Source organism: Sapajus apella, unplaced genomic scaffold, assembly GCF_009761245.1.
Source record: "Sapajus apella isolate SASKATOON/1434 unplaced genomic scaffold, GSC_monkey_1.0 scaffold69, whole genome shotgun sequence".
Classification (NCBI taxonomy): Eukaryota; Metazoa; Chordata; class Mammalia; order Primates; family Cebidae; genus Sapajus; species Sapajus apella.
In genome coordinates, this window is record NW_022437009.1 from 10,079,194 (window position 1) to 10,103,377 (window position 24,184).

The 24,184-nt window shown below is 43.1% G+C and overlaps 1 protein-coding gene across 2 annotated transcripts in view; it reads right to left on the minus strand.

Annotated features, from left to right (window-relative positions):
* Positions 1 to 20,408, minus strand: part of AHCYL1 (adenosylhomocysteinase like 1) — a 40,742-nt gene extending 20,334 nt beyond the window's left edge. Inside the window, exon 1 of one of the 2 annotated variants that reach the window (XM_032249825.1) lies at positions 19,927 to 20,408. In XM_032249825.1, coding sequence (XP_032105716.1) covers positions 19,927 to 20,046 — 120 coding nt within the window. In that variant the 5' untranslated portion in view covers positions 20,047 to 20,408. Of the gene's footprint in view, positions 1 to 19,543; positions 19,674 to 19,926 lie in introns of those variants that run through there. The other variant, XM_032249826.1, reaches the window with a different exon arrangement.
* Between the last annotated feature and the right edge of the window lie 3,776 nt (positions 20,409 to 24,184).

Below are 24,184 nucleotides of genomic sequence, written 5' to 3' on the forward strand. Positions count from 1 at the left end.
TACTAGGAAAACAAATCATTAAGAAAGAATAACGTAGAAGTGAGCAGGGCAGTCTTTCTCACTGCAGAGAATTATTTGAAGGGCTAGTATCCCTCTTTTGGTACACTACTGATTTTCTGGGACATTGCTAAATTTATATATTCTGTCCCATTGTATCCTCTAGCATATTGTGTATAGAGATTTTTCTGTTTAGATATTATGGTCAGCATCGTAGCAACTGAGCAAAAAAAAAAAAAAGCAATGATAAAAAACTAGAAATTTTAACAAGGTCATCATTACTAACTAAGCATAGCATGTTAGAACACTTTTCAAGATTCCTACATCTTTTTCTAATCCCTCTTTCACACATATTTTCTGGCTTATTCTTTCTTCTACAGATTCTACCCTCACTGATTCCTTTTCCAGAGGAAAGGAAAAGGATACAGCAGTCAGCCAAAACAGGTGCAACACCTTTACTTCCTTCCTTTCTCTCTCATTCTCTCTCTCTTTTTAAAGAGACAGGGTCTCACTATGTTTGTCAGGCTGGCTGCAAACTGCTGGGCTCAAGCAATCTTCCCTGTCCTGAGTAGCTGGGACTATGGGCCCACACGACCATGCCCAGTTTTTCTTGATATTTCCCAGTCTGATTCCCATTTCAGATGAACTCAAAGAAAGAGTTATCAGTAGAAACTCACTCCTTGGTACAAGAAACACACAAGTCTGAATACCTTTCACTTCAATTAAGTAAAAAAGTTTCCCAAAAGCAAGGAATTCCCTTCCCAACACAATGCCCCCAGACACACCTACCAGAAAACAACTTATCTCAAGGGAATCAATCTCAGGCCAGAGTTGAATCCACAGCCACCTTCAGTCACTTCTTCCATTCCCTCGTGCAGAAACCAGTCTTCTGAGTGAGACTCAGCAGGTTTTGGCTGCTCCCTACTCTCCTTCCCTGTCTCAGGTTTCTTAAGTTCTCAGTCTCCCCAGATGGGGACTGAGTTTCTTCGGGGAGGAGGGGACAGGCTGACTAATCTCAGCACATATCTTCCCCCCAACTCCCGCCTCTGTGTCTCAACAGTAACAGGATATAACACACAGAGCTAGAATCCAATTCCACAGTCAGAAGCAATACTCCTTTCAAAGTAGGACTCAACTGGATCTTTTGTCAATGCCGGCGGCAAGAAGAGGTGAGGCAATACCAGGCCCTACACTGCTGAGTCACTTAAAAGGTAAGGAACATACAGCTTGAAAAATTCTGCCAAAGAGTAGTTTGACTCTTAGGAGCTACTCTCCTCTCTTCCTATAAAACAAAATACTTCATTGACTTCACTTCACTATTATCTCCTGAAGTGCTTCAGTCAATGTGAGTGATCGAGGCCTGCAACTGCCAACTTCAAGTAAAATTAAGAGGTTAAAAAAAGGCAGTAAGTAGAACAGAAAAGGGCTTCCTAATCTTTTGAACATCACAATCTGCAACAGAATGTAACACACATCCAGACTGTTTCAATGCCTATTTAGCTACTGACCTGCCCAGTTGCCTGACCTGTACATACTTTCCTTTCCCTCAGTCTCACTACCGACACTATATAAACGCAGGCCAGTCCTCTGTTTCTCCTGACATTGAATTATCATCAATTCTAGGTGTTAAAAAAAAATCAGTATGGGTGACTGAAGAAATCCTGATTCCTGGAACATACCCACTACTTTAGTGATAACACTAAAGTCTCCTCTCCCTCTCCCTCTCCCTGTTGTACTGTTTATTTTTCCAATTTTACTATAATTTTCAGCATATAAAAAATTTAAAAGCATAGTATAATGAACGTCTGTACTCTCCACCTAGATTGAATCTTTCCATAATAGGTTTTTTCCTCTGTATATATACACACATACACATACATACTTTCACATGGTCCTACAAAAACAAAAAAGGTTGCAAACATGAACATTTACCAATAAATTCTTCAGAATGTGTCTCCTAAGAATATTCTCCTACATAACTATGCTGACATATCACACTTAATAGTTACAATTATTTTATATCTTCATATATCCAAACTGGCCAGATTATATTCAAATTTCCCCAATTTTCTCAATATTTTTATATCCCAACAGTCTCCTCAACCCTGCCAACCCAGCATGGATTCAAGGTTCATTAAATGCAGCTGCTTGTTAGGTTCCTTTAGCCTCTACTAATCTAGAACAATCTCTCCAATGTCCCTCACCCCCTTGTGATACTAACTTTTCTTTGAGGAATCCAGACTAGTTGTCTCATAGAATTGCTCATGTTTTGAATTTTTCAGAAGGTTTCCTTCCTATAAACTGGAAGTTCAGTTCTGAGGTTTTATTAGAAAGAGATTAAAATTCTGACAAGAATATTTCCTGGATTATGTAGTGTATTTCACCTTGTATCACATCAAGAAGCACGTCAGGTGGTTCCACTATTAGCAATGCTCAGATTGAGTCCTGGTTAAAGTGAGACCATCAGATCTCTCCTTTGAAAGGCACATTTTCTCTTTTGCAAGTGAAAGTTAATTTGTGGGTGATACTTTTTATCATGTTAATATCCTATTCCCTACTGACTTTACCATCTGTTAATAATCCTTGTCTGAACCAATTTTATTGGGAAGGTTATAGAATCACAACTGTGTTTTCCTATCAATCCTTCTACATTAGCTGGCATTCTTTTGTAAAGAAAATCCTTCTCCCTTTTTTGTCAATCAGATTTTTATTTCTTCAATAGGTTATACTCAATTTTACATTAATTGCACTGAATGCTCATATTGCCTTAAACTGGGCCAGTGGGAACCTCCTTCAAGCTGGCTCTTGTCCTTTTGACATGATTCCATTACAGTCTTTCCACTCTTTTTGACAAAAGAAGATATATCAAGCTCACCCTGTTCTTCCTCTTTTCCAAACCTGGAATCAACCATTTCTCTCCAGAGCCTTTCTTTTAGTAAGGAGTAGTATTTAGAAATCAATGTCTGGAATAAGAGGTGTGATAATTGCTATTAGAGATGCCACTCCTCCTAGGTTCTTTTGGTAGAGAGAGAAATCTCAATCCTTTTATCATGAATTCATATTGATATTTCTACTTCAAATTTAACATTACCTTTTTAAAAAAAGTTTAATTTTCCTATTTGTATGTCTTGTCTTGTCTCTAATGTTTACTTATTTGATTTATTCTATAATGCATATAAAATAGTTTTAAAATGACAAGACTGTTATCCCTCACCAAAATTTACTGAGTGAAGTGTCAAGGTTTCATTGAAGTTCTTTTTGTCCTCAGACCATGTTTCATAAAGATGAACGGTCAAAGTACTATTTTCTGGGTGACTGTGTAATCAATTTGATATATTAGGTTAAGTTAGACTTTATATTTTAGTTAGGTTCATTCCTTTGTGTTGGTAAGCAATTAAAAGTTTCCTTTTTTCTCTGATTTTGACATATAAAACATTTACATGTCTCAAAACTTTAAAAGACACACTCAGAGAAGTCTCACAGCTATTCCTAGCCCTGATACTCTGCGTCTCCCTCCCCATTTTCACTGGTTTCTGGTTTATCCTTCTTATGTTTCTTTTTAGGGGTGTGGGAAGCAAATATATATTATTTTCCCTCCCTTACTCAAAAGGTAGCATGATAATATAGTCTGCACTTTGTTTTTTTCATTTGGGAATCATTTTGTATTGATTCATAGGGCATAAGAACCAAGTAGTATAGGCTCGGGGAAAGAAAAAGCTGTCAAAACTCAACATTAAATAAATCTGACTTTAAGGACCTAATATTAAATACTGACTATACAGTAACAGGTATTGTTTCCAAACATGACTCAGTTAATGGGACCTTTCAGAATCCGTTTGGCATATTTTCAAGTTCAAAGAACAAAGTGAAACTCCTTTAAGATCAGCTGACTTTAGTTCCCACAGTTCTTAAAAACAAAACAAAGAGTATTAAGCCTCTAGACCAAGGGTATCCAATCTTTTGGCTTCTGTGGGCCACACTGGAAGAAGACACGCCTTGGGCCACACCTAAAATACACTACCACTAACAATAGCTAATGAGCTAAAAAAAAATTTAAAAAGCAAAAAAAAAATCTCATAATGTGTTAAGAAAGTTTACAAATTTGTGTTGGCTACATTCAAAGCCATCCTGGGCCGCATAGGGCCAGGCTGAACAAACTCACTTTAGAAGAAGAGACTGGAGACATAATAAGCAGGTAAGACTCTATCAGTTGGTCATGTCAAACCATTTTAAAAACATAACTGTGTTGTTACCCTAGATAGCCAATAGTTGCCATTGTTCATGACTTTCTAACTTGAAATGTCTATGTTCAATCTTAGATAAGACTACCAGTCTTATGTAAAATGACCACAGATGGTCTGTAAGAAACAAGCTGGTTAAAGACAATTGTTGGCTATGACTTCTCTGGGCCTATCTAAAAATCAGATTTACCTATTGCTTTTGCAGGCTTTCATGATGCAAAAAAAAAAAAAAAAATTTTTTTTTTACCTATTACTCCAGAATGAATAACATGGTACCCCAACCCCCATCCTCTCTACCTCCCAGACCAGAATACAGAAGTTTGAATTCTCCTGACCTGTGACTTTCTGAACAGCCATTTTCTACCAGGTAAAGCAGACAGAAGCACAAGGTTAAGACTCTCTTGCTTCATATTGTATGGCAAACCAAAAGTCAAAATTAAATTTTTGGGCATGGTGGCTCACGCCTGTAATCCCAGCGCTCTGGGAGGCCGAGAAGGGCAGATCAAGAGGTCAGCAGTTTGAGACCAGCCTGGCCAACATAGTGAAACCCCATTTCTAGTAATAATACAAAAATTAGCTGGGTAGTCCCAGCTACTTGGGAGGCTGAGGCAGGAGAATCACTTGAACCCGGGAGGCGGAGGTTATAGAGAGACCGCACCATTGTACTCCAGCCTGGGCAAAAGAGTAAGACTCCATCTAAAAAAAAAAACAAAATTTAATTTTGTACAGGAAAATATTTGGCAAATTTTGTCAATATATATCACTGCTAGAATATCACTGATCTATATATTTTACAAACCATTTTTGTGAACTCTTGGCATACAAAGAACAAGCCTCACTGGTAACACCACCTGTCAGCACTAGATGAAGATTTTTACTTAAAGCTGATTGAACAGGATGTCTGAAATCCACACTTCCCAGTAGGATGGACACCAAGATCCTGAATGCCTACATTTATATGACTTTAAGTGCTTTGCCTCAACATCTGTGGCTTACAGAGGATTTGTATTTTCAAAACATTCTAGAATCCTTTGAATGTTGCATCTATGCTTCACAAATGAGAAAACAGAACAGGGGTTAAGGCTAAGTGACTTGCTTAGGGCATTGAGATTTAAAAAGCAAAAACCAAAAAAGAAAAAACACCACCACCACCACCCACAAGTCCCATTCTATTTTCCTTCTTTTGGAACAGGCTGGGGAAACAGCTTTCCCCTTTATTTCCCAGGGGTCAGTTTACTGAACGGTCTCCTGGTACACTATAAGCTTTCTAAGCTTATAATACCAGATAAACATTTGGAAGCACTGGTAAAGGAAAATAATTCTTTCAGCTCCAAAAATCTTTGTTAATTTTCAGAAAAGTAAAATGATGCAAAGAAATGTAATGTTTTAAGCTGCCAACGAATTGCCATTGAGAGGTACTGCTCCACACACCTGGAAAGGATGAGAGGAGCCCAGTAATAGCAGAGCCCAAACACTGTGGTAACAAAATGTTCCATTCTAGAATATACTTCCATTGCCTTTAGGGATGGAGTAAGGAGAATATACGAGCAACTGAATCTTGACTACTAGGACAAAAGAAATTAATTCAGAATTCCCTATCTGTATCATTTCCACCTGTGTTTATACAGGATATTTTTAGTTTGGTATAGTTAAATTGACCACTGATTATCTTAAATGTTCTTTCTGAAGGGGTTTATCCTGTGCTGAATGGTGCTGGGGGAATATTTCTTTCACACACGAACACTTGGCACAATCAGAGAATTTCTTTTAAATTAAAAACATTCCACAGGGTTCCTTTCTTATCTGTGGTATGCCACTCAAAAAGCACCTCCAAGTCACCTCACATCTTATGTCTAAAAGATCTAGCAAAGTTGAATTCTACCAACAGGAAAAGTTATATTTGGCCAGGTGCAGTGGCTCACACTTATAAACCCAGCACTTTGGGAGGCTGAGGAGTTAGGATCCCTCGAATCCAGGAATTTGAGACCAGCCCTGGCAACATTGTGAGACCTTGTCTCGACAAAAAATAAAACAATTAGCGAGGAATGGTGGTACACACTTGCAGTCCCAGCTACTCAGGAGGCTGACGCAAGAGGATCCCTTGAAGCTGGAAGGTCAGGGGTTGCAGTGAGCTGAGATCGTGCCACTACACTCTGGCCTGCGCAAAAGAGCGAAACTTTGTCTCAAAAACAAAAACAAAAACAACAAAAAAAAGAATTTTTATTTATTTTATTTTTATTTTTCAGAGACAGGGTCTCCCTGTATTGCCCACGCTGGTCTCAAACTCCTGGACTGAGGGGATCCTCCTGCCTCGGCCTCCTGAAGTGCTAGCATTACAGGCAGGAGCCACCACACCTGGCCCAAGAATAAGAATTTTTAATTACAATTTTTAAGAATAATTTTTCCAAAAACTGAAAAGCAAGTTTTAACTATGTAACTTCACAAGCTGGATACAACTGCAAAGCAGTCCCAGTCCCAGTAAGTGAAGTGTGAAATTCTTTTGGTTATTTTAAAGGGCTTCTTTAAAAATAGAATATAAAGATAATTGGTATGTGATTATATTCTCTAGCTTAGGCAGCCTCACCTTTAATGCATCACTGAGCAAACAGAGATGTCTTTATGTGAATAACTGCTTGGAGGGTTTCACAGCAGAACAGGTTTTCCATATGCAGGAGAGCGGTTATGACTGGAACCACCTAGAGCCTCCTCACTCCTCTGGGAGGACTGTGGGCTCTGTTCTCTAATGAGTTTAGCCTGAACACAGCCCTTATTCAGCTATCTTTCCGTGTGTGTATGGAAAGTCTCCCTTAGATATCCCTGTAAAGATCAACCTAAAGTAAAAAGGTCTTCGCCTGATTTCAGGGAGGTAAAGGCGGAACTGGCACAGGACTCTGTGTGTGCCAACCTCTAAATCTGGCTGTGTCTTTAATTCTCTGTCCCAGTGTCCCATTTCATTCATGTTTCTGCAGTATGCGTTACACACTGTACCAACCCTCAGGCAGAGTTTGGCCGTTCTTTCAAGTCAAACACCAACTTCTCCAACAACAGAGATATATTAACATTGGTTAATATATCAAGCAAATCCTTATCTGCCCTCCCCCTTTTTATTCCGGGTCCTCTTTCGTAATAAAGCAACAGTGACAGCCCCCTTCAACACCAAAAAGGAGTATTTTGTGCATGTGAATCTCAGGTCTGCTCACTTTGGTTTAAGGAGAAAGCTGCTCTCCTGGTGACTGGCTCGCCAGCTTAATCGACTGTCTGAGTTCTGCCTTCCTTTTCTTCCTGTCATCTTTCTCTGATCTTTACTCTTTGGCTACTTTATCAGCCCCTCAATCAACTCCTGTCACTTTGTTTTTGAAGCCAGAATTTCACTAAAATGTCCTCTTCTCATGGTCTTTATAACTTTACTATCACTCTCAGTCTAGGAATTCATAGTATAAACTAGTACATTAGGGAAATTCTTATTCTGACCTGACTTTTAATCCATTGAGCACCAGGAGCCAAGCCAACCAGAAACTAGGGGTAAGAGTGAGAACAGAGTCAGAATCATTCCTAGCATTTCAATAAAACACAGACCTTTAGCTTAGAGAACTTCTGGCCATTCTCTCTTTTTCTCGTGATATTCTTGAGTTGTTTACACATTGCTTTGCTTATACAGATGAAGAAATTACAACCAAGTCTGGCTAGGAGATAATGGTTCCAAACACCCAATTCAGGGCCTGGCTTTATCCCAATCACCACATCCTCAACTCTAGACAAATCTTCTAGGTTCTTAGCCCTGGGTCTACGGATGGGCTTCAGGCTGGCAATTCCCCCTTATATGGTCCTGTGCTACATAATGAAGGTTGGTCAACAATGGATCACATATACAGTGGTGGTTCCGTAAGAATATGATGGAGCTGAAAAATTCCTATCACCTGGTGGCTTCGCAGAGCAGCGCATTATTCACATTTATGGTGATGCTGGTGCAACAAACCTACTGCGCTGCCAGTCGTTTAAAATGTCTATGATGTTTGCACAACAACATAATCGTCTAAGGACCCAGTTTACAGAATGTATCCCCCTTGTTAAGTGACACATGACTGTATGTGCACTTTGCTGGAATATGTACACATCTCTCAGAGGGTTTGAAATCCCAAACTACACTGGACTTAAATGATCCAAATAATAACCTCACAAGAATGTCAGCTCAATAGAGTATGAATCTTTGTTTTGTTCACTAATGTACCCTAAGTGCCTAGCACAGGTCCTGGGACACTGCATCCTGAGCAGACAGGGCAATATGATTTCTGGTCATGGTTTACTCTGAATACTCGGAGAAGAGCAAGAGTAGGCTATTTTCAGTACCTTTCACATGAGGACCAAGATTTCTCCTCATGATCAAAATCATCCAGGAGAGGTGGTAGCTGCATTACTATCTTTTATTCTTTTTTGAGACACAGTCTTGCTCTGTTGCCCAGGCTGGAGTGCAGTGACGCCATCTTGGCTCACTGCAACCTCTTCTGCCTACTGGGTTCAAGTGACTCTTCTGCCTCAGCCTCCCAAGTAGCTGGGACTACAGGCACCCACCACTACGCCCGTCTAATTTTTCATTTTTAGTAGAGATGGGGTTTTGCCACGTTGGCCAGGCTGGTCTCGAACTCCTGACCTCAGGTGATCTGCCTGCCTCGGCCTCCCAAAGTGCTGGGATTACAGGTGTGAGCCACCGCGCCTGGCCCATTACCATCTCAATATTAGATTTACTAACAATTTTGGCCAGTCTTGCTAGATAATCTAAAAGAATGGTTCTACATCTGAAAGCTTTCAAGTTTATCTGGTTAAGCTGTTTCAAAATGCCAATCCATTCTCCATCTGCTTTCTTAATCTCAGCTCTTCCCCCATTCTGATTACACAGCTCTAGTTTAGAGCCAGGTAATGAATTCCTGCAAAAAGCTCCCTATGTTACTGATACCTTCTTCTTCTCCTACAGTATGAGAAGTGCTGATCTAAGAAATAATCTAAGCAGGATCTGAAAAGGAAACAGAAGTATACTGAGTTTACCAGGCTCTTGATAAAGCTACTTCCAACACAGGGAACAAATGAGTTAGATATGCCTTGTTCAGAAATAGATAAGGCAAAGGAAGTAGAGAATCTACCTTTAATACCAAGTCCATCTGTTAGGAACAGACAATCCATCAGATGGATCCATAGGGGTTAGGAGAACACAACAAAGAGACTGAGGAAGATAGAGACTGTATTTTTATTACAATTTGGTCCAATTCAGTAAAAATTGGCAAAGTGCTCTCATTCCAAACATGCCCAGCGTTCAGCTAATCCCCACACTGTGGAGTAAGGAAAGAAGGTACAGAATTATGAACCCCCTACTCCCCAAATAGGAGGGGCTCCACCTCCTGAATGCAGGGGCCGAAACTAACCTCATCAACTATCCCCTCCTAATTATAAACTAGGTAGAGAAATAAAGTGCTTAACACAGGTGATCTCCTTCTAAACTTTATGATTTGTAAACATGCTTTACCTCACCTCCACTAAAAACCCAGCCTCTGCCAACCTCAATTCATTCTTGATTGGCAAACAAGACCAGAAACTATCCCAGAATAATGTTTCTCTCTGGAAAAGCTTGGGGGAATGGGTGCAATAAGGTCAGCCCTGCAAGATGCATTTTCCTTGGACTTACAATACAGCGTATTATACTGAGAACGCCATGTTCCCAACCAGCTTGGTCTCTTTTCTGTTACAAACCTGAAGTAAACAGATTCTACAGCAGCTACAAGTCTGTTACCAAGGCCACTGTATTGATCAATATAATTAACATTCACAATTCATCTAGTCCAGCATGACAAACCAGCTGGGCTATTTCTCATAAATGAACACTGGGAATCTTCATGCCTTGCTTGCTAAGAAATCTGGTGCTCAGAAGCTGGGGGCCAAACCCTCAAGTACTGAATTAGAAATGGGATACCACCTGGCCACCCACAGGAAACTGAATTAGTTACCAAAGCAACTGGTCACATCTGCTATCTCTAGGATGCACCTATTTCAACTTCCAAAATAGCAAAATTTGTTGGGCATGGTGGCTTACACCTGTAATCCCAGCACTTTGGGAGGCCGAGGAAGGTGGATCACCTGAGGTCAGGAGTTTGAGACCACTCTGATCAACATGGTGAAAACTTATCTCTACTTTAAAAAAAAAATTCGCCAGGCGTGGTGGCACATGCCTATAATCCCAGCTACTTGGGCAGCTGAGGCAGGAGAGTCCTTGAACCCAGGAGGTTGCAGTGAGCTGAGATTGCACCATTGCACTCCAGCCTAGGTGACATGAGCGAAAATCCATCTCAAACAAACCAACCCACAAAATAGCAAAATTCTGAAGGTGTCCCTTTCCCCTGAATCTTGCCTAAGTTACACACTTGAAGTGAAACAGCACACACAAAATTTAGTGCCAACTAGAGCCTGAGCTTCTGGCTAGGACAAGCATTGGCCCAGTTCCCAGAAGATTGTAATTCTCAAGAAGGTGTTTCAAAGAGAGAAGGGCATGTATAGCTTTTGAGCATCAAACTCAGCCTTTGGTTCAGAAGGGGCAGCCAAGGTTGCAGAGTAAGAATCAGAAGTTTGCTCATCGCTGCTGGGCAGAGCTGTTGTTTATGACTTTCAGGGTTCCAATGTACTTTCCAAAATCAAACTATTCAACTTATCACTAATCCCCAAGCCTCAAACACCCTAAGTGAAAGCCTCCCTGTTCTTTAAATCAAAAGCATGTATAAATCAGGATACCAGTTTCAATTTTGGGCAGTGTCCCTAATGCAAAGGGTTTAAAAGTTGTTTCAATGGTGAGAAATTCAAGTTACCACCCCATTATGGTCTAAGGATATCCCTGTGCCCACTGCTACTGGGCTAAGAAGCTGGAGGCATATATTCAGATGTCCTCTCCCTAACCTCCTATTTCCGGCATTATAAAGGGATCTATTAAGGTGTTGGAAATTCTCATAAATTTCTCACCTGTGGTTCTCCGTACTTCCTTGTACCTATGTGAGAGGGCTCTAAGTTAGAAAAATCACCCCAGCCAACTGAAAGGGAAAGTGAGTCAAACCCACCATGTAAGTCCAACTTACTTTCTCTTAAGAATGATTATCTCACATTATTTTTTATTTTTATTTTTTTTGAGATGGAGTCTCACCCTGTCACCCAGGCTGGAGTGCAGTGGCGCAATCTCAGCCTCCTGGGCTCAAGTAATTCTCCTGCCTCAGCCTCCTGAATAGCTAGGATTACAGGTGTGTACCACCACACCTGGCTAATTTTTGTATTTTTAGTAGAGATGGGGTTACACCATGCTGATCAGGCTAGTCTTGAACTCCTGACCTCATGATCTGCCCACCTCAGTCTCCCAAAGTGGTGGGATTACAGGCGTGAGCCAATGCACCCAGCCTATCTCACGTTGTTTTATTCAATAAACATTTTTTGACAGTATTGTGTGCCAGGTACTCTACTATACATATGTGTGAGATATGGTCCTTGCCCTTAACATGTTCCACCTAGAAAAGTCAAGTAATGAGCAAGATTCAAATATCATCAGGTCAGTCCTTATAATATAATAGTTTGAGAAGTACTACATTGAAATCAAACCTATTTTTGAGAGACATAGAAAAGCAAATTATTTTGTTTAGTTTTGATAATCTACTATGTGAGCTCCCTATTTCAAACACTCCTATGGAATCAGCTCTGGAGCTTCAGGGGCATCTGCATTTCATATGAAGAACAGTACAGCTGAGACAATACCAAAAAATCCTACAAGTGGCCAAAATGCTGGTTTGAATGTGTAAGTTCCTGAGTTGAACTCTCAAGGCATTTATAATGAGTCTTTTGGGAAGCTGAGGAGCATCCCAAAGAGGCAGGTGACAACACCAACAACCTCAGCCTTGTTCCAAGCCATAAGGACAAACTGCAAGCTGGAAATTTAACCTCTTAGAAGTCTGTGGACTTGTAACGAAAAGAGATAGTGTGGCTTGGAGGCCTGCCCTTCTACATCAGGGTTTTAAAACCCAGGATCCATGAGTTTCAGAAGTCCCATAAATCCTCTGACAGAAGTCCCACAGATTTTAGTGCTCCTGAATTTTCCTGAGGAAAGAACCATGATTTTCATAAAATTCTTAAAAGGACCTCTGATTCAAAGAGTAAGAATCATTGTTCTACAGTCTCTAATCCAGTGATTCTCAAGAGTATTTCCTCAAATAGGCAAAAGAGAAGCATATTCCAATTTTCTGTCTTCCACACTGATCTGTCTACTTATTGACCTCTCTTCTAAAATTAGAAACAAAGATAGAGGTGTGCATTTTGAAAATTCAAGGTGAATCTCTCTTTTCTACATCTCTAAAATAAAGCGAACAGTCATGACAGCCTGAACAAGCTTTCCTTAAAGTCTTTGAGGAAGGAGAAAGGGTAAGTCTGGTCAAAGAGGGCAGATCAGAATCTCTGTCCTATTAACTTTTTTTTTTTTTAGACGGAGTGTCGCTCTGTCACCAGGCTGGAGTGCAGTGGTGCGATCTCAGCTCACTGCAACCTCCAACTCCCGGGTTCAAGTGATTCTCCTGTCTCAGCCTACTGAGTAGCTGGGACTACAGGTATGCACTGCCGTGCCCAACTAATTTTTTTTTGTATTTTTAGTAGAGACAAGTTTCAGCATGTTGGCCAGGATGGTCTTGATTTCCTGACCTCATGATCCGCCTGCCTTGGTCTCCTCTCCCAAAGTGCTGGGATTATAGGCGTGAGCCACAGTGCCCAGCCTGTCCCATTAACTTTTATGATAGGTCTCTCTCTCTCTCTCTCTCTCTCTCTCTCTCTCTCTCTCTCTCTTTTCCCCCCACGTTTCTGGAGCCACAGTAAAAACAGGTCATGGCCCAAAAGCTTTAACATGAGGTCAAGGCAGTCCTGGGGGAACAGGGACAAAGTACTTCCCATTATGCACAAGGAAACCTATATCCCAAAGGTTCACCTTAACACAGTCAGTAAGCATTAGAAGAGCTGGAGCCATATATTAAAAACAGAACTTCCAAAATCCTCATTGCTCAAAACTCAGTATGAATGGCTTCATTCAGGAGGTCTAAGTGAATGAAAGATGGTTATACTCACCTCCTCTAAGCCTCTTGTCCCTTTACCCTGTCACTCCCAAATTTACCATATAGTTCACACTGAGCCATGCATCATTGTGGATCAGCATATTAGCATTTTCCTTGGCACACAGGCTCAGAGGGATTCCACTAATGCCATCGTATGCTTGTAGGTTCAGGAGAGAAGAGAAAAACATGTAAACAATAGGGTATGCTCTCACTGGACAGTTTCTAAAATTGTGAAGAAGTAAGCCTGAGGCAGGTCCAAGATGAACAGCATGGAACAGTGAGCAGTCCCAGACCCCTCCTGCTTATTATGCCTCATTTCCATCGCACAGCTGAGTACAGGCTGTCCACTTTAAAACAAGTGAACTGGCTTGGGCTGGTAGAGGAGAACATGTTAAGCTCATTAAGCCCCACAGGTTAAGTACACAGGCACATTAGTGGAGGCGTTGACGCTTTCACAGTAAGAAAGCAGGAGCATGCTTGGAGAGTACTGTACCTGTGGTTCTCAAAAGTACTTTCCCAATCTCTACCCCAGGATTCCAAATACCATCTTTTACCAGTAGTTCATTAAACTTTTTACTTTGTGTCCCATTTGGGTAGTAAATAATTAAGCCCCCAATGTATAATACTAAGCAGCACCAATCATTACCTACGTTCTGAGATTAAGGCACCTGGCTGAATCCTTTAAAAAATTAAACAGAGATAGAAACAAAAATGAAATCAGTCTTAGTCTCTCAACAAAGGAATGGATGCTCGACTTGAGTTCTATGAGTGGTATGCAGCAAAAGCCACACATTTCTACAGGAGAAAATCAGTTACTTATAATTAGGAACAGGCTGTTAAGAGCAATGAGAAAACAGTACCTGGAGTACATATCTAAAATGATAAAGTCACAGTTCCGAAGTCTTTGGAATTATTTCATGTAATTCAAGGATTCTACTTTGGGAAAACCCCCAAACACCTGCAGTTTAAGGAAATAAACTACTGGAATGAGAGTGGCCCAGTGTCTGACAAATACCCACATTCTATGAGTGTATTATATATTATGGGAAATGAATGGGGGAAGGGTAAGGTAGAGCACATCTCACCTCCATCAAAAGCTCTAAGATCTCTGTCTATACACCCAGCCCCCGTTATCAACAAATGTTTTAGAGTTCAGTAGCTATGAACTCTATATAAAATAACATTTTTGTCAGAAAAAAAATTTTCCTGTTGAAAAGACATTCCAATAGAAACTTCTTTGTTTTGGCTCTTTCAAAATTAGGCTCCCATTTGCACTATTGTGTTGCACCATCCAGAAAGTTAATAAACAGGGTGACCACACAAACCAGGGGACTTTTCAGAGTTAAGGAGGCACTCATTGGACAGCATGCTAGGAAAACAGGTATAAACCAGAACTGCACCAGGCAAAATAGGATATATGGTCACTCTAGGTACAAAAACTAATTGATATTTACTAAATGCTACTCCTCTCAACCATCTATATAGGTGGCACTATCATTGTTCTCCATTTTATAGACGAGAAAATGGACACTCTGGCAGGCTAAGTCACTTGTCCAAGGTCACACAACTACTAGATGGTAGAGACTAAAGGTAAAACTGACTCCAAAAATCAAGTGCTTAACTTATATTCCACTACTACTCACAGTTTTAGGAACAGAAACGGGAAGTTAAAGGGGTCTTATGTAACAGCCAAGCAACAGTGAGAAAAGAACTACTTGAGTGAAAAAAATATATGGAATCAGAAAAGGACAGGCAACTGCAATTCTGTGTGAATTTTTAACTGCTTACTACACAAGAGGCACTGATAGTATTGACAATAACCAAAAGGAAAATTTGTGGTAAGAATTTGTCTTCAGCTTGGGATTCTCAGATTTCAGGCTGGAAAAAACTCTGGGTATGCTCACATGTTGTCCTTCACACATGACAGGAATGCTTCTGATGTACCTCATTAGCATGTGTTCTGAATTACCATTCAGTTCTGAATTATAAAAAATTATGTGTCCAGTATAATCAGGGAGGACATTCCTTATAAAAATGCAATACTCACATTCCCAAACTTGAGAAACAGGTAGGTATAAATGATTCTCCTTTACTCGCCAGTTCCTTTAAAAAAAAAACCCCAAGAGGGCATTAAAGTACTTATTTACAGATCATTAACTACTTGGAGTGGCAGAGTAAACTTGCTAAAAGTCACAGGCAACTGAAGACCTGCATGATTCTATGTAACAAAATATCCTTTATAGACAACTTTCCAGGAATACTATATCGAGGGTGGGCACAGTAGTGCATGCCTGTAATCCCAGCACTTCAGGAGGCTGAGGTGGGAAGATCGCTTGAGCCCAGGAGTTCAAGACCAGCCTGGGCAACACAGGGATTTCCCCATCTCTATAAAACATAAAAATACATTTTAAAAAACAATCTTATATTGGGTAAAACACTCTGGATCCAAATGACACACTCTTGATAAAAGAAAAAGTACACATTTGTAACCTTGCCAGCAAAAGATCTAGACAACCACTGATCTAGAAATCTAACAGATTTCTTAATGTTACAAGCCAAATGTTTAAAGGAACTTGGAACAAAGTAATTTGGAAACCAGAGTGTAACTAACTAAACCAAGTAAGAAAAAGAGAGGTAATCAATATCTGTGGAGAAATCTTAAAAAGAGGACCTGCTTACACCCCGACTTCTGTTTCAAAGACTCCTACTAAAGCAGCAGCCACTCTAAGAGAATCAAGAGATACTAATGATGTGAAGAAGACAGGAAATACCAACTTATCAAATCTCCTTTCAGTGATTCTGACAAGTCCTGGTATAAATTCTATAAAACTGTACCAAAAATTAACCATAAGATAATTGATGAGAAAAGGAGAATCCTGGATTGTACCTATCAGGTTAACGCCCAAGCTGTACCCACTGGGGCTCTACTTACTGTGCTTCCTAAGTCTCAGCTGGCCCTTTTGATGAATCAGTACTACAGAGGTTCATTCAAATAAAGAATATCCTGTAAACGAAAGTAGTTTCTTTTGTGCTGTTCTCCTTCCCCACATTTTGCTGGTGGTAAAGGTCTGACTACACAGATCCTAGGTCAAATGTTTAATGGATCACTCTGGAGAGTACCCTTAATGTTCAGAAGTCCAGAGAACAGCAAATGCTCTGATAGGCCTTGCAGAGAAACATGCTTATTGTAAGAGCTCTCAACAAGTTGGAGATTTGAGTTTGCACTATGAAAAAAGAATCAACTTGACACAATGTCAACTTTCAAAGGTCCAAGGACAGTTATCACTCCTGTTACACAAAACAGCAGAAAAAGAGGATAAATAACCAGTGGTTATGGGGAACTGGATGACTTACTTGGTTTGACTGAAAACGGCCAACATTAAACAAGGATCTTCTACAGTTGCGGTACAATGTATAATTACTCTACAACTCAAGGATTCCTTCTCTTACCTCAAGCCATACCTTCTTTCCTAGCCATACCAACTGAAATCACCAGTGACAATTGCAAACTGGCCTTACAATGTGAATCATACTACAGCTATTAATATAGTCCTGTGAAAATTTCTTTTAGAACTCTGTATCAGGAAAAGTTGTCCTCTTGAGGAACTGACATGCATTCTTTCCCATGCCTGTTAAGGAAACTCTAACTGTGATTCCTCTTATCCTCTAGCTGCTAAAAGTTTAAAGATGCATGTGTTAATCAACCTCAACAACCAACTTAGCCCTGAGGTTAACAATTTGTTTTTCATTCTTTCTATAGTTTTTACTTCCTTTTATATAAAATGTCTTGTGTTATAAGCCACTTCAAATGCCCATCGAAGAATATAAATATGCGAATAGACTTTTAAAAAATTACGCTTGCTATCTTAACTCCCCAGCATGCCTCCATCTCCACCTGTTCCAAAAAAGTAGGCACTTACTTGGCAGATGAGGAGATGAATGTACAAAAGCTAATTAATTTGCTCAACTAAAGTCAACCCTTTAGTTGACTTCTGGACGCCCACACAACTCAAATCTTCAATCAAACCAACAAGCCCCATTTTGTTCAGGAGCAGTGTGATAGACACCATGGCATACGAAACTGAGTAAGTCATGTGTATTGCTGGAGGATCTAGATATGATGGGCATCCACTCTCTACCTCAAACAAAACAAACAACATTAATAAAAGCTGGCCAGAAAGTGACACTGGGATCTGATCTAATTGAGGACCAACAAGGTCACCCCGAAGTAACCTATATCCTCTGGCATCAAGAACATCCTCAATTCCTGAGGGGCCTCAGGGGTTCAGAATGATCCAAGGATTACTGGTTTAGAGCCAGGGTAGAATTCCCATAGGTGAAGGACTGCACCACTTGAAGAGGTCTTTTTCTCACACCATTAATACCATGCCAAGTTACCTTTCTCCCCTCTTACTTTACCCATGCTTTCTCACGTTATCAACACATGGCAGAGGTACAAAAGTGACAAGTCATAATGTTCAGTTCAGAAGAAGTTTTGAAAAACAGATTGCCTAGGACTTGCTATATGACCTTGACTAGTCTTCAACTGATCCATTAACTAAATAAATGCCTTTTATCATCACTAGGGGAAGGGTAATTAGTCATCATAAAGCACTTTATTACAAAGTCCTACGTAAATTCTAAACAATAAAACTCAGAAGAGAAAGATTAATAAGAAACACGGTGGGACACATTTACCAGCAAATGGAATCTTAAAACAGGGTCTTCCCACATTCCTGGCAGAGCCTGCTTCTTTTAGTTAATGGAATATAAGTCTAAAATCATTAGCACTTGGCCTGACAATAACGCACATTAGCAATATTCCTCCTGGGAAGAAGAGAGGAAAAGGGATAGTTATTCCTGGTAGGTAGCCATATGGACATCTCAGTTACTAGTTAGCCAGGTGGGCAATAAATATTTGAGTACCTACTATATGCTGGATACAGAGCTAGGCACACTGGATACAAAGGTGAACAAGAATCTCTGCCTTAATGAGTTTTACAATCTACAACATAGACTTTGTCTTATCAACAGTGGCACTTTCAAGAATACAGATTTACTAACATAAAGGCAAGTAAGAGCAAAGATGCCAGAGTCTGGGAAATTTGGGAATTGGGGCCTTCCCATTCTTTCCTCTAACTCCTCTGAGGTCCTACCCTCAATCATTTTGCTTATAAGGACTGTGACTGTTTCTCCAAAGAATAGTGTACATTGCAAAGGTTCACTGTACCAACTGAACTGACGGCACTAAAGTTAATCAGATTTCTCAGAGTCGAGGGATCTTCCACAATCTTTTAAAGGAATTAATAAATTCTTAATTTTGTGAGAAAAAAGTGCTAAAGCACACAGTGGCGACTTGTCTTTTTAAATCTTGCATTTGATTTCTGGAGTGGCAGGTTAATTCCCTTAAAAAAAAAAAAAAAAGCCATCTCTCCTGCTTAAGACAGCTTAACTAGTTGAAGCCTCAAGGACTTAACTATTCCTGCAACCCTTGCTTTGTTCAGCCCTGCATCCCATTAAACACTGCAGGCAGAGACAGCTTTGTAAGACTCCGTCTTTACACAGAAGGGAGACATTTATCTGGGTTCTCATTGGCTTCAGGAAGGTCACCTCTTTGTAAAGGTTTTCTGGTCTACTGCTAACTGGGTGCCAGGTGTATGGAAAATCAAGATATGGTTGGCAGTAAATGATCAGAAAGCAGTAAGGATCCCAATTCCACCACTCAGGGCTAGTTAGACCACAATCTCCAAAAGTTGCCATTTATGAGAGAATTCGAAGGGTGTCTTTCGAGCTCAACCCACTGCACAATAGATCAAACTTGTTCTGCCTCAAAAGTACAGTCAAGAATGAGCAATCGTTCCTTACCACCCACCACTCCAACCCACCCAAGTTCCCTTCTCCAGGGATGCCTAAGTGATCTATTCACATGACTAGGATCCACCTGTATCCATGACAGTGTCTCCTGTCACCAACCTCCAAATGTCAATTTCCTACATATTTCGAAGTAACAGAAGGCTGCAGAAAGTGAAAATCATAGATTTTCAATTTCCTTTTACCCTCATTGCTTTCACCTGTATATTAGAGCTAGCTTCACGCATTCTTTTCTCTTGCCTCCCAGCTATCACGCAGTTGTTGGATAAACCGGCCACTGCTCCCAAAGATTTGACGGAAATTCAGCCAGATTTACCCACTCACCTGAAGGGAGATTTTCTGAACACCCCATGTCCCTGGACTGGTCACAAGGGTCAGCTAAGTTGGTTCACCCCCTCCCACTCTCGTCTTCGAGGCCGTTCATCCAGGAAAAGTCAGCCGCATATTTAAGGCCTGGCCCTGCCGGGTTTCAAAACGATCCCAGAGGACTTGGGCCGAGGGACAAAGGAAAGCGAGGTCAGGGGCGGCCTTTTCAGCCCGGGATAGGCCTGGGGCCGCACGGCCGCCACCCACTACATCACCTCCGCCGCCTCCAGTCACCCCAGCCCCAGCCTCAGAGGTCCCGAACTAGCCAGAGCCTGGGCTTGCTCGCGTCCCTTCCGCGAGGCCAGAGCCCGAGCCCCCGCCGCCAGCCAGAGCCCCCGCACCTTCTTGGGCGCCTTGGTGACGGTGGCCATGAAGGAGTACTTCTCGGCGTCCTCGATCTCCTTGGCCTGCTTCAGCTCCTCCCCGACCCCGGGCAGCGGCATCGCGTCAGGCATCGACATCCCCCGGCCGGCCCGGCCCGCGGCTGACCCGCCGCCCCCGCCTCTTTCCCCCTCCGGCGTCCGCCCGCCTGCCCGCGCGGCGCCCTCCAACACGCGATCGCCCACCCTCCCGCCGGGCCCTGCGTCGAGCTGCGTCGGCTTCTGAGGTGCTGTGGTCCGCGCCTCGTCTGCTTGGCAGCCCAAGGCAGCCGGACAGCGACCGCGGCCACCAGAGAACCAGAAGCAGCAGCTCCGAGCTCCGACCTGCCCGCGCCGCCACCTCCGCTGCACGCAAACACGCACGCAAAGCGAGAGTAGAGGGCGGTGACGCCACGTCAAGTACTGGCAGCTCCCGGGAGGGGGAAGAGGCGGGGAGAAACGGCACTCTGTCGTGACGTCACCACGCTGGGCTGGGCCACAGAAGCCGCTCCTTCTCTCCCGCTCCAGAGCAGTTCTCAGGGTGAGCAGGACCCTTTGTGCCACCAGGTGGCGCCATCAGCCCTGGGAGCAGTGCGTGGTTCATGCAAGGTTGCTGCGGAACGGAGGGGTCTTTGGGTTGCGGGGCTCCTGGCGAGGCCTCAGAGGGGCATAAAATGGGTGTTTGAGAGGAAAGACCAGAGCCCCACACGACACATCCTACAGCCATTCCTAGGAAAAGTCTGGGGCTTGAGGCATCCCACTCACTCGCTGATCCAGCCCCAGGCCCTTTGGATTAAAACTCCTTCCCAAGGGGCCTGCCTCTTGGACTTCATAGGGGGCAGAACTGACTCAGAGTAGTCTGGTTTCTGCACAACGCTTTGTGACTTCCATCACCATCTCCTCCTGGGCCTTGCCTGTTTACAAAACTCTCAGGCTGCAAAGCTGATTTTAATTCGTCATTGGGATAGAGCTGATGGATATGAGGGTGGAGACCAGGAGGGCTGATGGAGAAGTCCCCAGCCAGAATGGCTTTCCGGTCCTTGCTCCACTAAAGCATTAGACTCTTCCAGCTCTCCGTGGGCATCCAGGACATTCATGGACTGTTCACACCCTTTTACTGGGCCCACTATGTGCAGTCCCTGTGCTAAGGCCCTGATGGCAAAAGGGCATGTGACACATTTCATGTTTTGCAAGGCTTAGTTCAGCTGGAGAGGCAAAGCCTGTCTGTAACCTAATGTCAGCTGAGGTAGCTTGTCCTCTGAGATTCAAATGGCATTGGCTCCAATTACCATGTCCTGTGGAAAGTCCAGTGCCCTCCCCGGATTTCTGTGAATTACTGGGAGGACTTACATTTTCATGGTCACCTCTGGCTCTAGTTTTTTGCCTCGTCTGGCATTTTATTCGCTATTATGGTCTTGTGACTGTTTCTCTAGCTCCTGGGTTCAATTCAGCCCCTTCTCCTTTCAACCCCCACCCCGTTTTAAAGCAACTACAAAAATAAGGTTGTAACATGTAGTAAAACGTTTAATAAAGGTTTGTGGGTCACAGGGGAGAGATTACATCACATAGCAAACAATTTAAGATCACATTTCTGAAATGTTCTGAAAAGTTATTTTGGCTGTCTCACCACTGGGGATTTCTCAATGGCCGCAAGACCCCACCACACTCCCTAGCCCATTGCCATCTAATCTAGCTTCCTCCTGTTCCTTCCTTCCCACCCCTGCACCTCATCCTTCCTTCCTTTATGGACTCTGGGAAGCCTGATTCTCCTCTGCTGTGCTGAGCAACTCCGGTCTTCCCAGTGCCCTTTCCCTAAATTCCTCCTGAGGACCACCTTTTAACACCCAGAAACCTCCCAGGTTTTTAACAGGGTCTACCCTTTCAAGAAGGAAGTTGCGGTTTGAAATGACGTTTTCTCCACTGATTTGTGTTCAGGGCTGGGGAAAGTGTGAAATACTCACCTCTAGGGCCCTAAAAGTCTTAGTCAGGGTAGCCCGTGTTCCAACCACCTAGCCTCATGAGACTGTTTGAAGAGGGCTGTAGAAGCACCTGGAAGAATGCACCCTTTGCAGATCCTGGTCTTGAACTGTTAGAATTCTTTCGTCTGCTCACTTTTTTGAGCACTCAGACTTCCCTGTCAGGGGCATCGCTGTAGTAGAAGGGGAAGGGAGATGGAGACAGAATACCAGGCTCATCCTTGAGAGTGCCAGACTGGCATCTTTCAGCTGGGGATCAGGAGCCATACCTGGTGCACTAAGGACTCTCTGGACATAAGGCTCACAGTGGCTTTCATCCTTGTGGGTTTGCCCAAACTGTTGTCAGAGCCCAGGGATCAGGGATGCCTGCTCAGAAACCCGAGGCAGAGCCAGTTGGAACCAGGGATGAAATCTTGAGTCCTTAGAATAGAAAAACATATGACTTAAGATAATCTTTTTTTTTTTTTAAGAGACGCATCGGTACGTCTGTCTTTTGGATTTGATTTTTAGAACTCGCTTTGTCTATACATTTTGTCCCTCAGTCCCCAGTTCTGCTGTGCATTAAGCATCTAGACTGTAAGCTTCCAGGAGATTGAAGTTCAGTCTTTCCTCTACTCCTCCTGGACCAGGTTTGCCCTAGCACCAGGCTCACAATGTTGTCTGCTGTTGTTGCTGCAGCTGAGGACAACAGACAGGACCAGGCCTAGAGCATGCAGAACCTTAGCAGTCAAGGCCAGGGAGACCAGCAGGTCAGGCTCCACTCCCCTGAGCGGCTGGCCTCAGGGGAGGTTGATAAGCTGACGTAGGAGAGCCAGGCGGCTCAGACTGGAAAGGGGAAGGGCAGTGCTCCTACCCTGGTAGAACGCATCAGGCCGATGTGGTTCAAGTGAGGTCAGGGGCCCGGGATATTCTTGGAAACCAGCCACTGCAGGGGACATGGGTGGCTGCCATCCCTCCCACCATGCGTGTGTTGGAGATCAAAAAGCTCACCTAGCCAGGGAGTGTGACAACATAATATTCATGAGAACCATTGCTCTCCGTCCCCCATCCCATCCCCAAAGCCAATCCTAAGATAGCCTCACATGGTGCAGCTAAGGCGATTGCTTCTCATGAATACCAAGAGATGACTTGTCTTCAGCCCACCCACCCAACCTGACTCAGCAACTCTCCTGGCAAGCTCACTGCCCTGAACAGTGCAGTCTACACATGGGTGAGAGACCCCTCTACAGGCCAGTTGGAGAAGAGCAGGGACCCAAAGACAGGTGCAGTTGCTGTGTGTGGTGGTGGGAAGTCTCCAAGGTCTCCTCTCTGGAGACCAGAGAGGACCCTCGCTAAAAAGGAGTGGCCTAAGGGCAGCGGTGAATCGGGAGATGCTGTCACCAGAAATGTAGTGGCATTGGGCTACCACACGTGGTTTTGGTCTGGTTAGTCAGATTCATTCTTTGTCCACCCCCAAATTTATGTTCCACATTCAGTCATTTGTTCTTTTATTTACAAAATAAACATACTGAGTGCTGAAAAAGTGCCAGGAGCAGGGCTAGGTGTCGATCGGGACTACAGAGACAAAGAAGCTCAGGTGCTGATCTGTACGTGGGGACAGGTAATGGAGTGGGGTGCAGCAGATGGCGAAGGGATGCCCAGGAAGGCTGCACAGAGGGAGGTGCTGCTGGAGCTGAGTCTTGACAGATAAGCAGCTGGGCAAGGGAGGGAAGATTCTCCAGGTTGAAAAATAGCCTGAGAATAGACAGGGTGATGGAAACAGCTTGGCATATTATGGGAACTGTAAATATTGCAGTGTAGGTGGGGCACAGGGAGCAAAGCAGGGTGGAGTGAGCGCTCACGCCAGAGCCAGATCCTACAGGGCCTGGTAAGCCCTAGGTGGGTGGTGGCGATGTCTGCCATGCTGGGGAGCACAGGAGGAGAAGCAGGTGTGGCTGGAGGGGTGGGGTGGAGTGGGGGCGCTGTCGAGAGAGAATGAGTCAGCTTGGGACATGTTGAGTTTGATGTGTCTGTGGAGGGCACTGTCCCTGAGTCTCAGGGGAGCCCAGGTTGGCACGTTCTGGAATTGCCGGCTCCCTGTCAGTCAGGCTCCCCACTAGGGGGAGGCTGTGCTCCTCCTGAAGACCTTTCAACTCCTGTCAGCCAAGGTGCTCATTAGGCCTCTCGAATGAAAGTGCAGAAAAACTGCAGAGATCTTGCGTGGCAATGGAAGTCCACAACAGGTGAAGAGGGTGGTGAGCAAACCCTCCCCAGCTCCAGTCTTC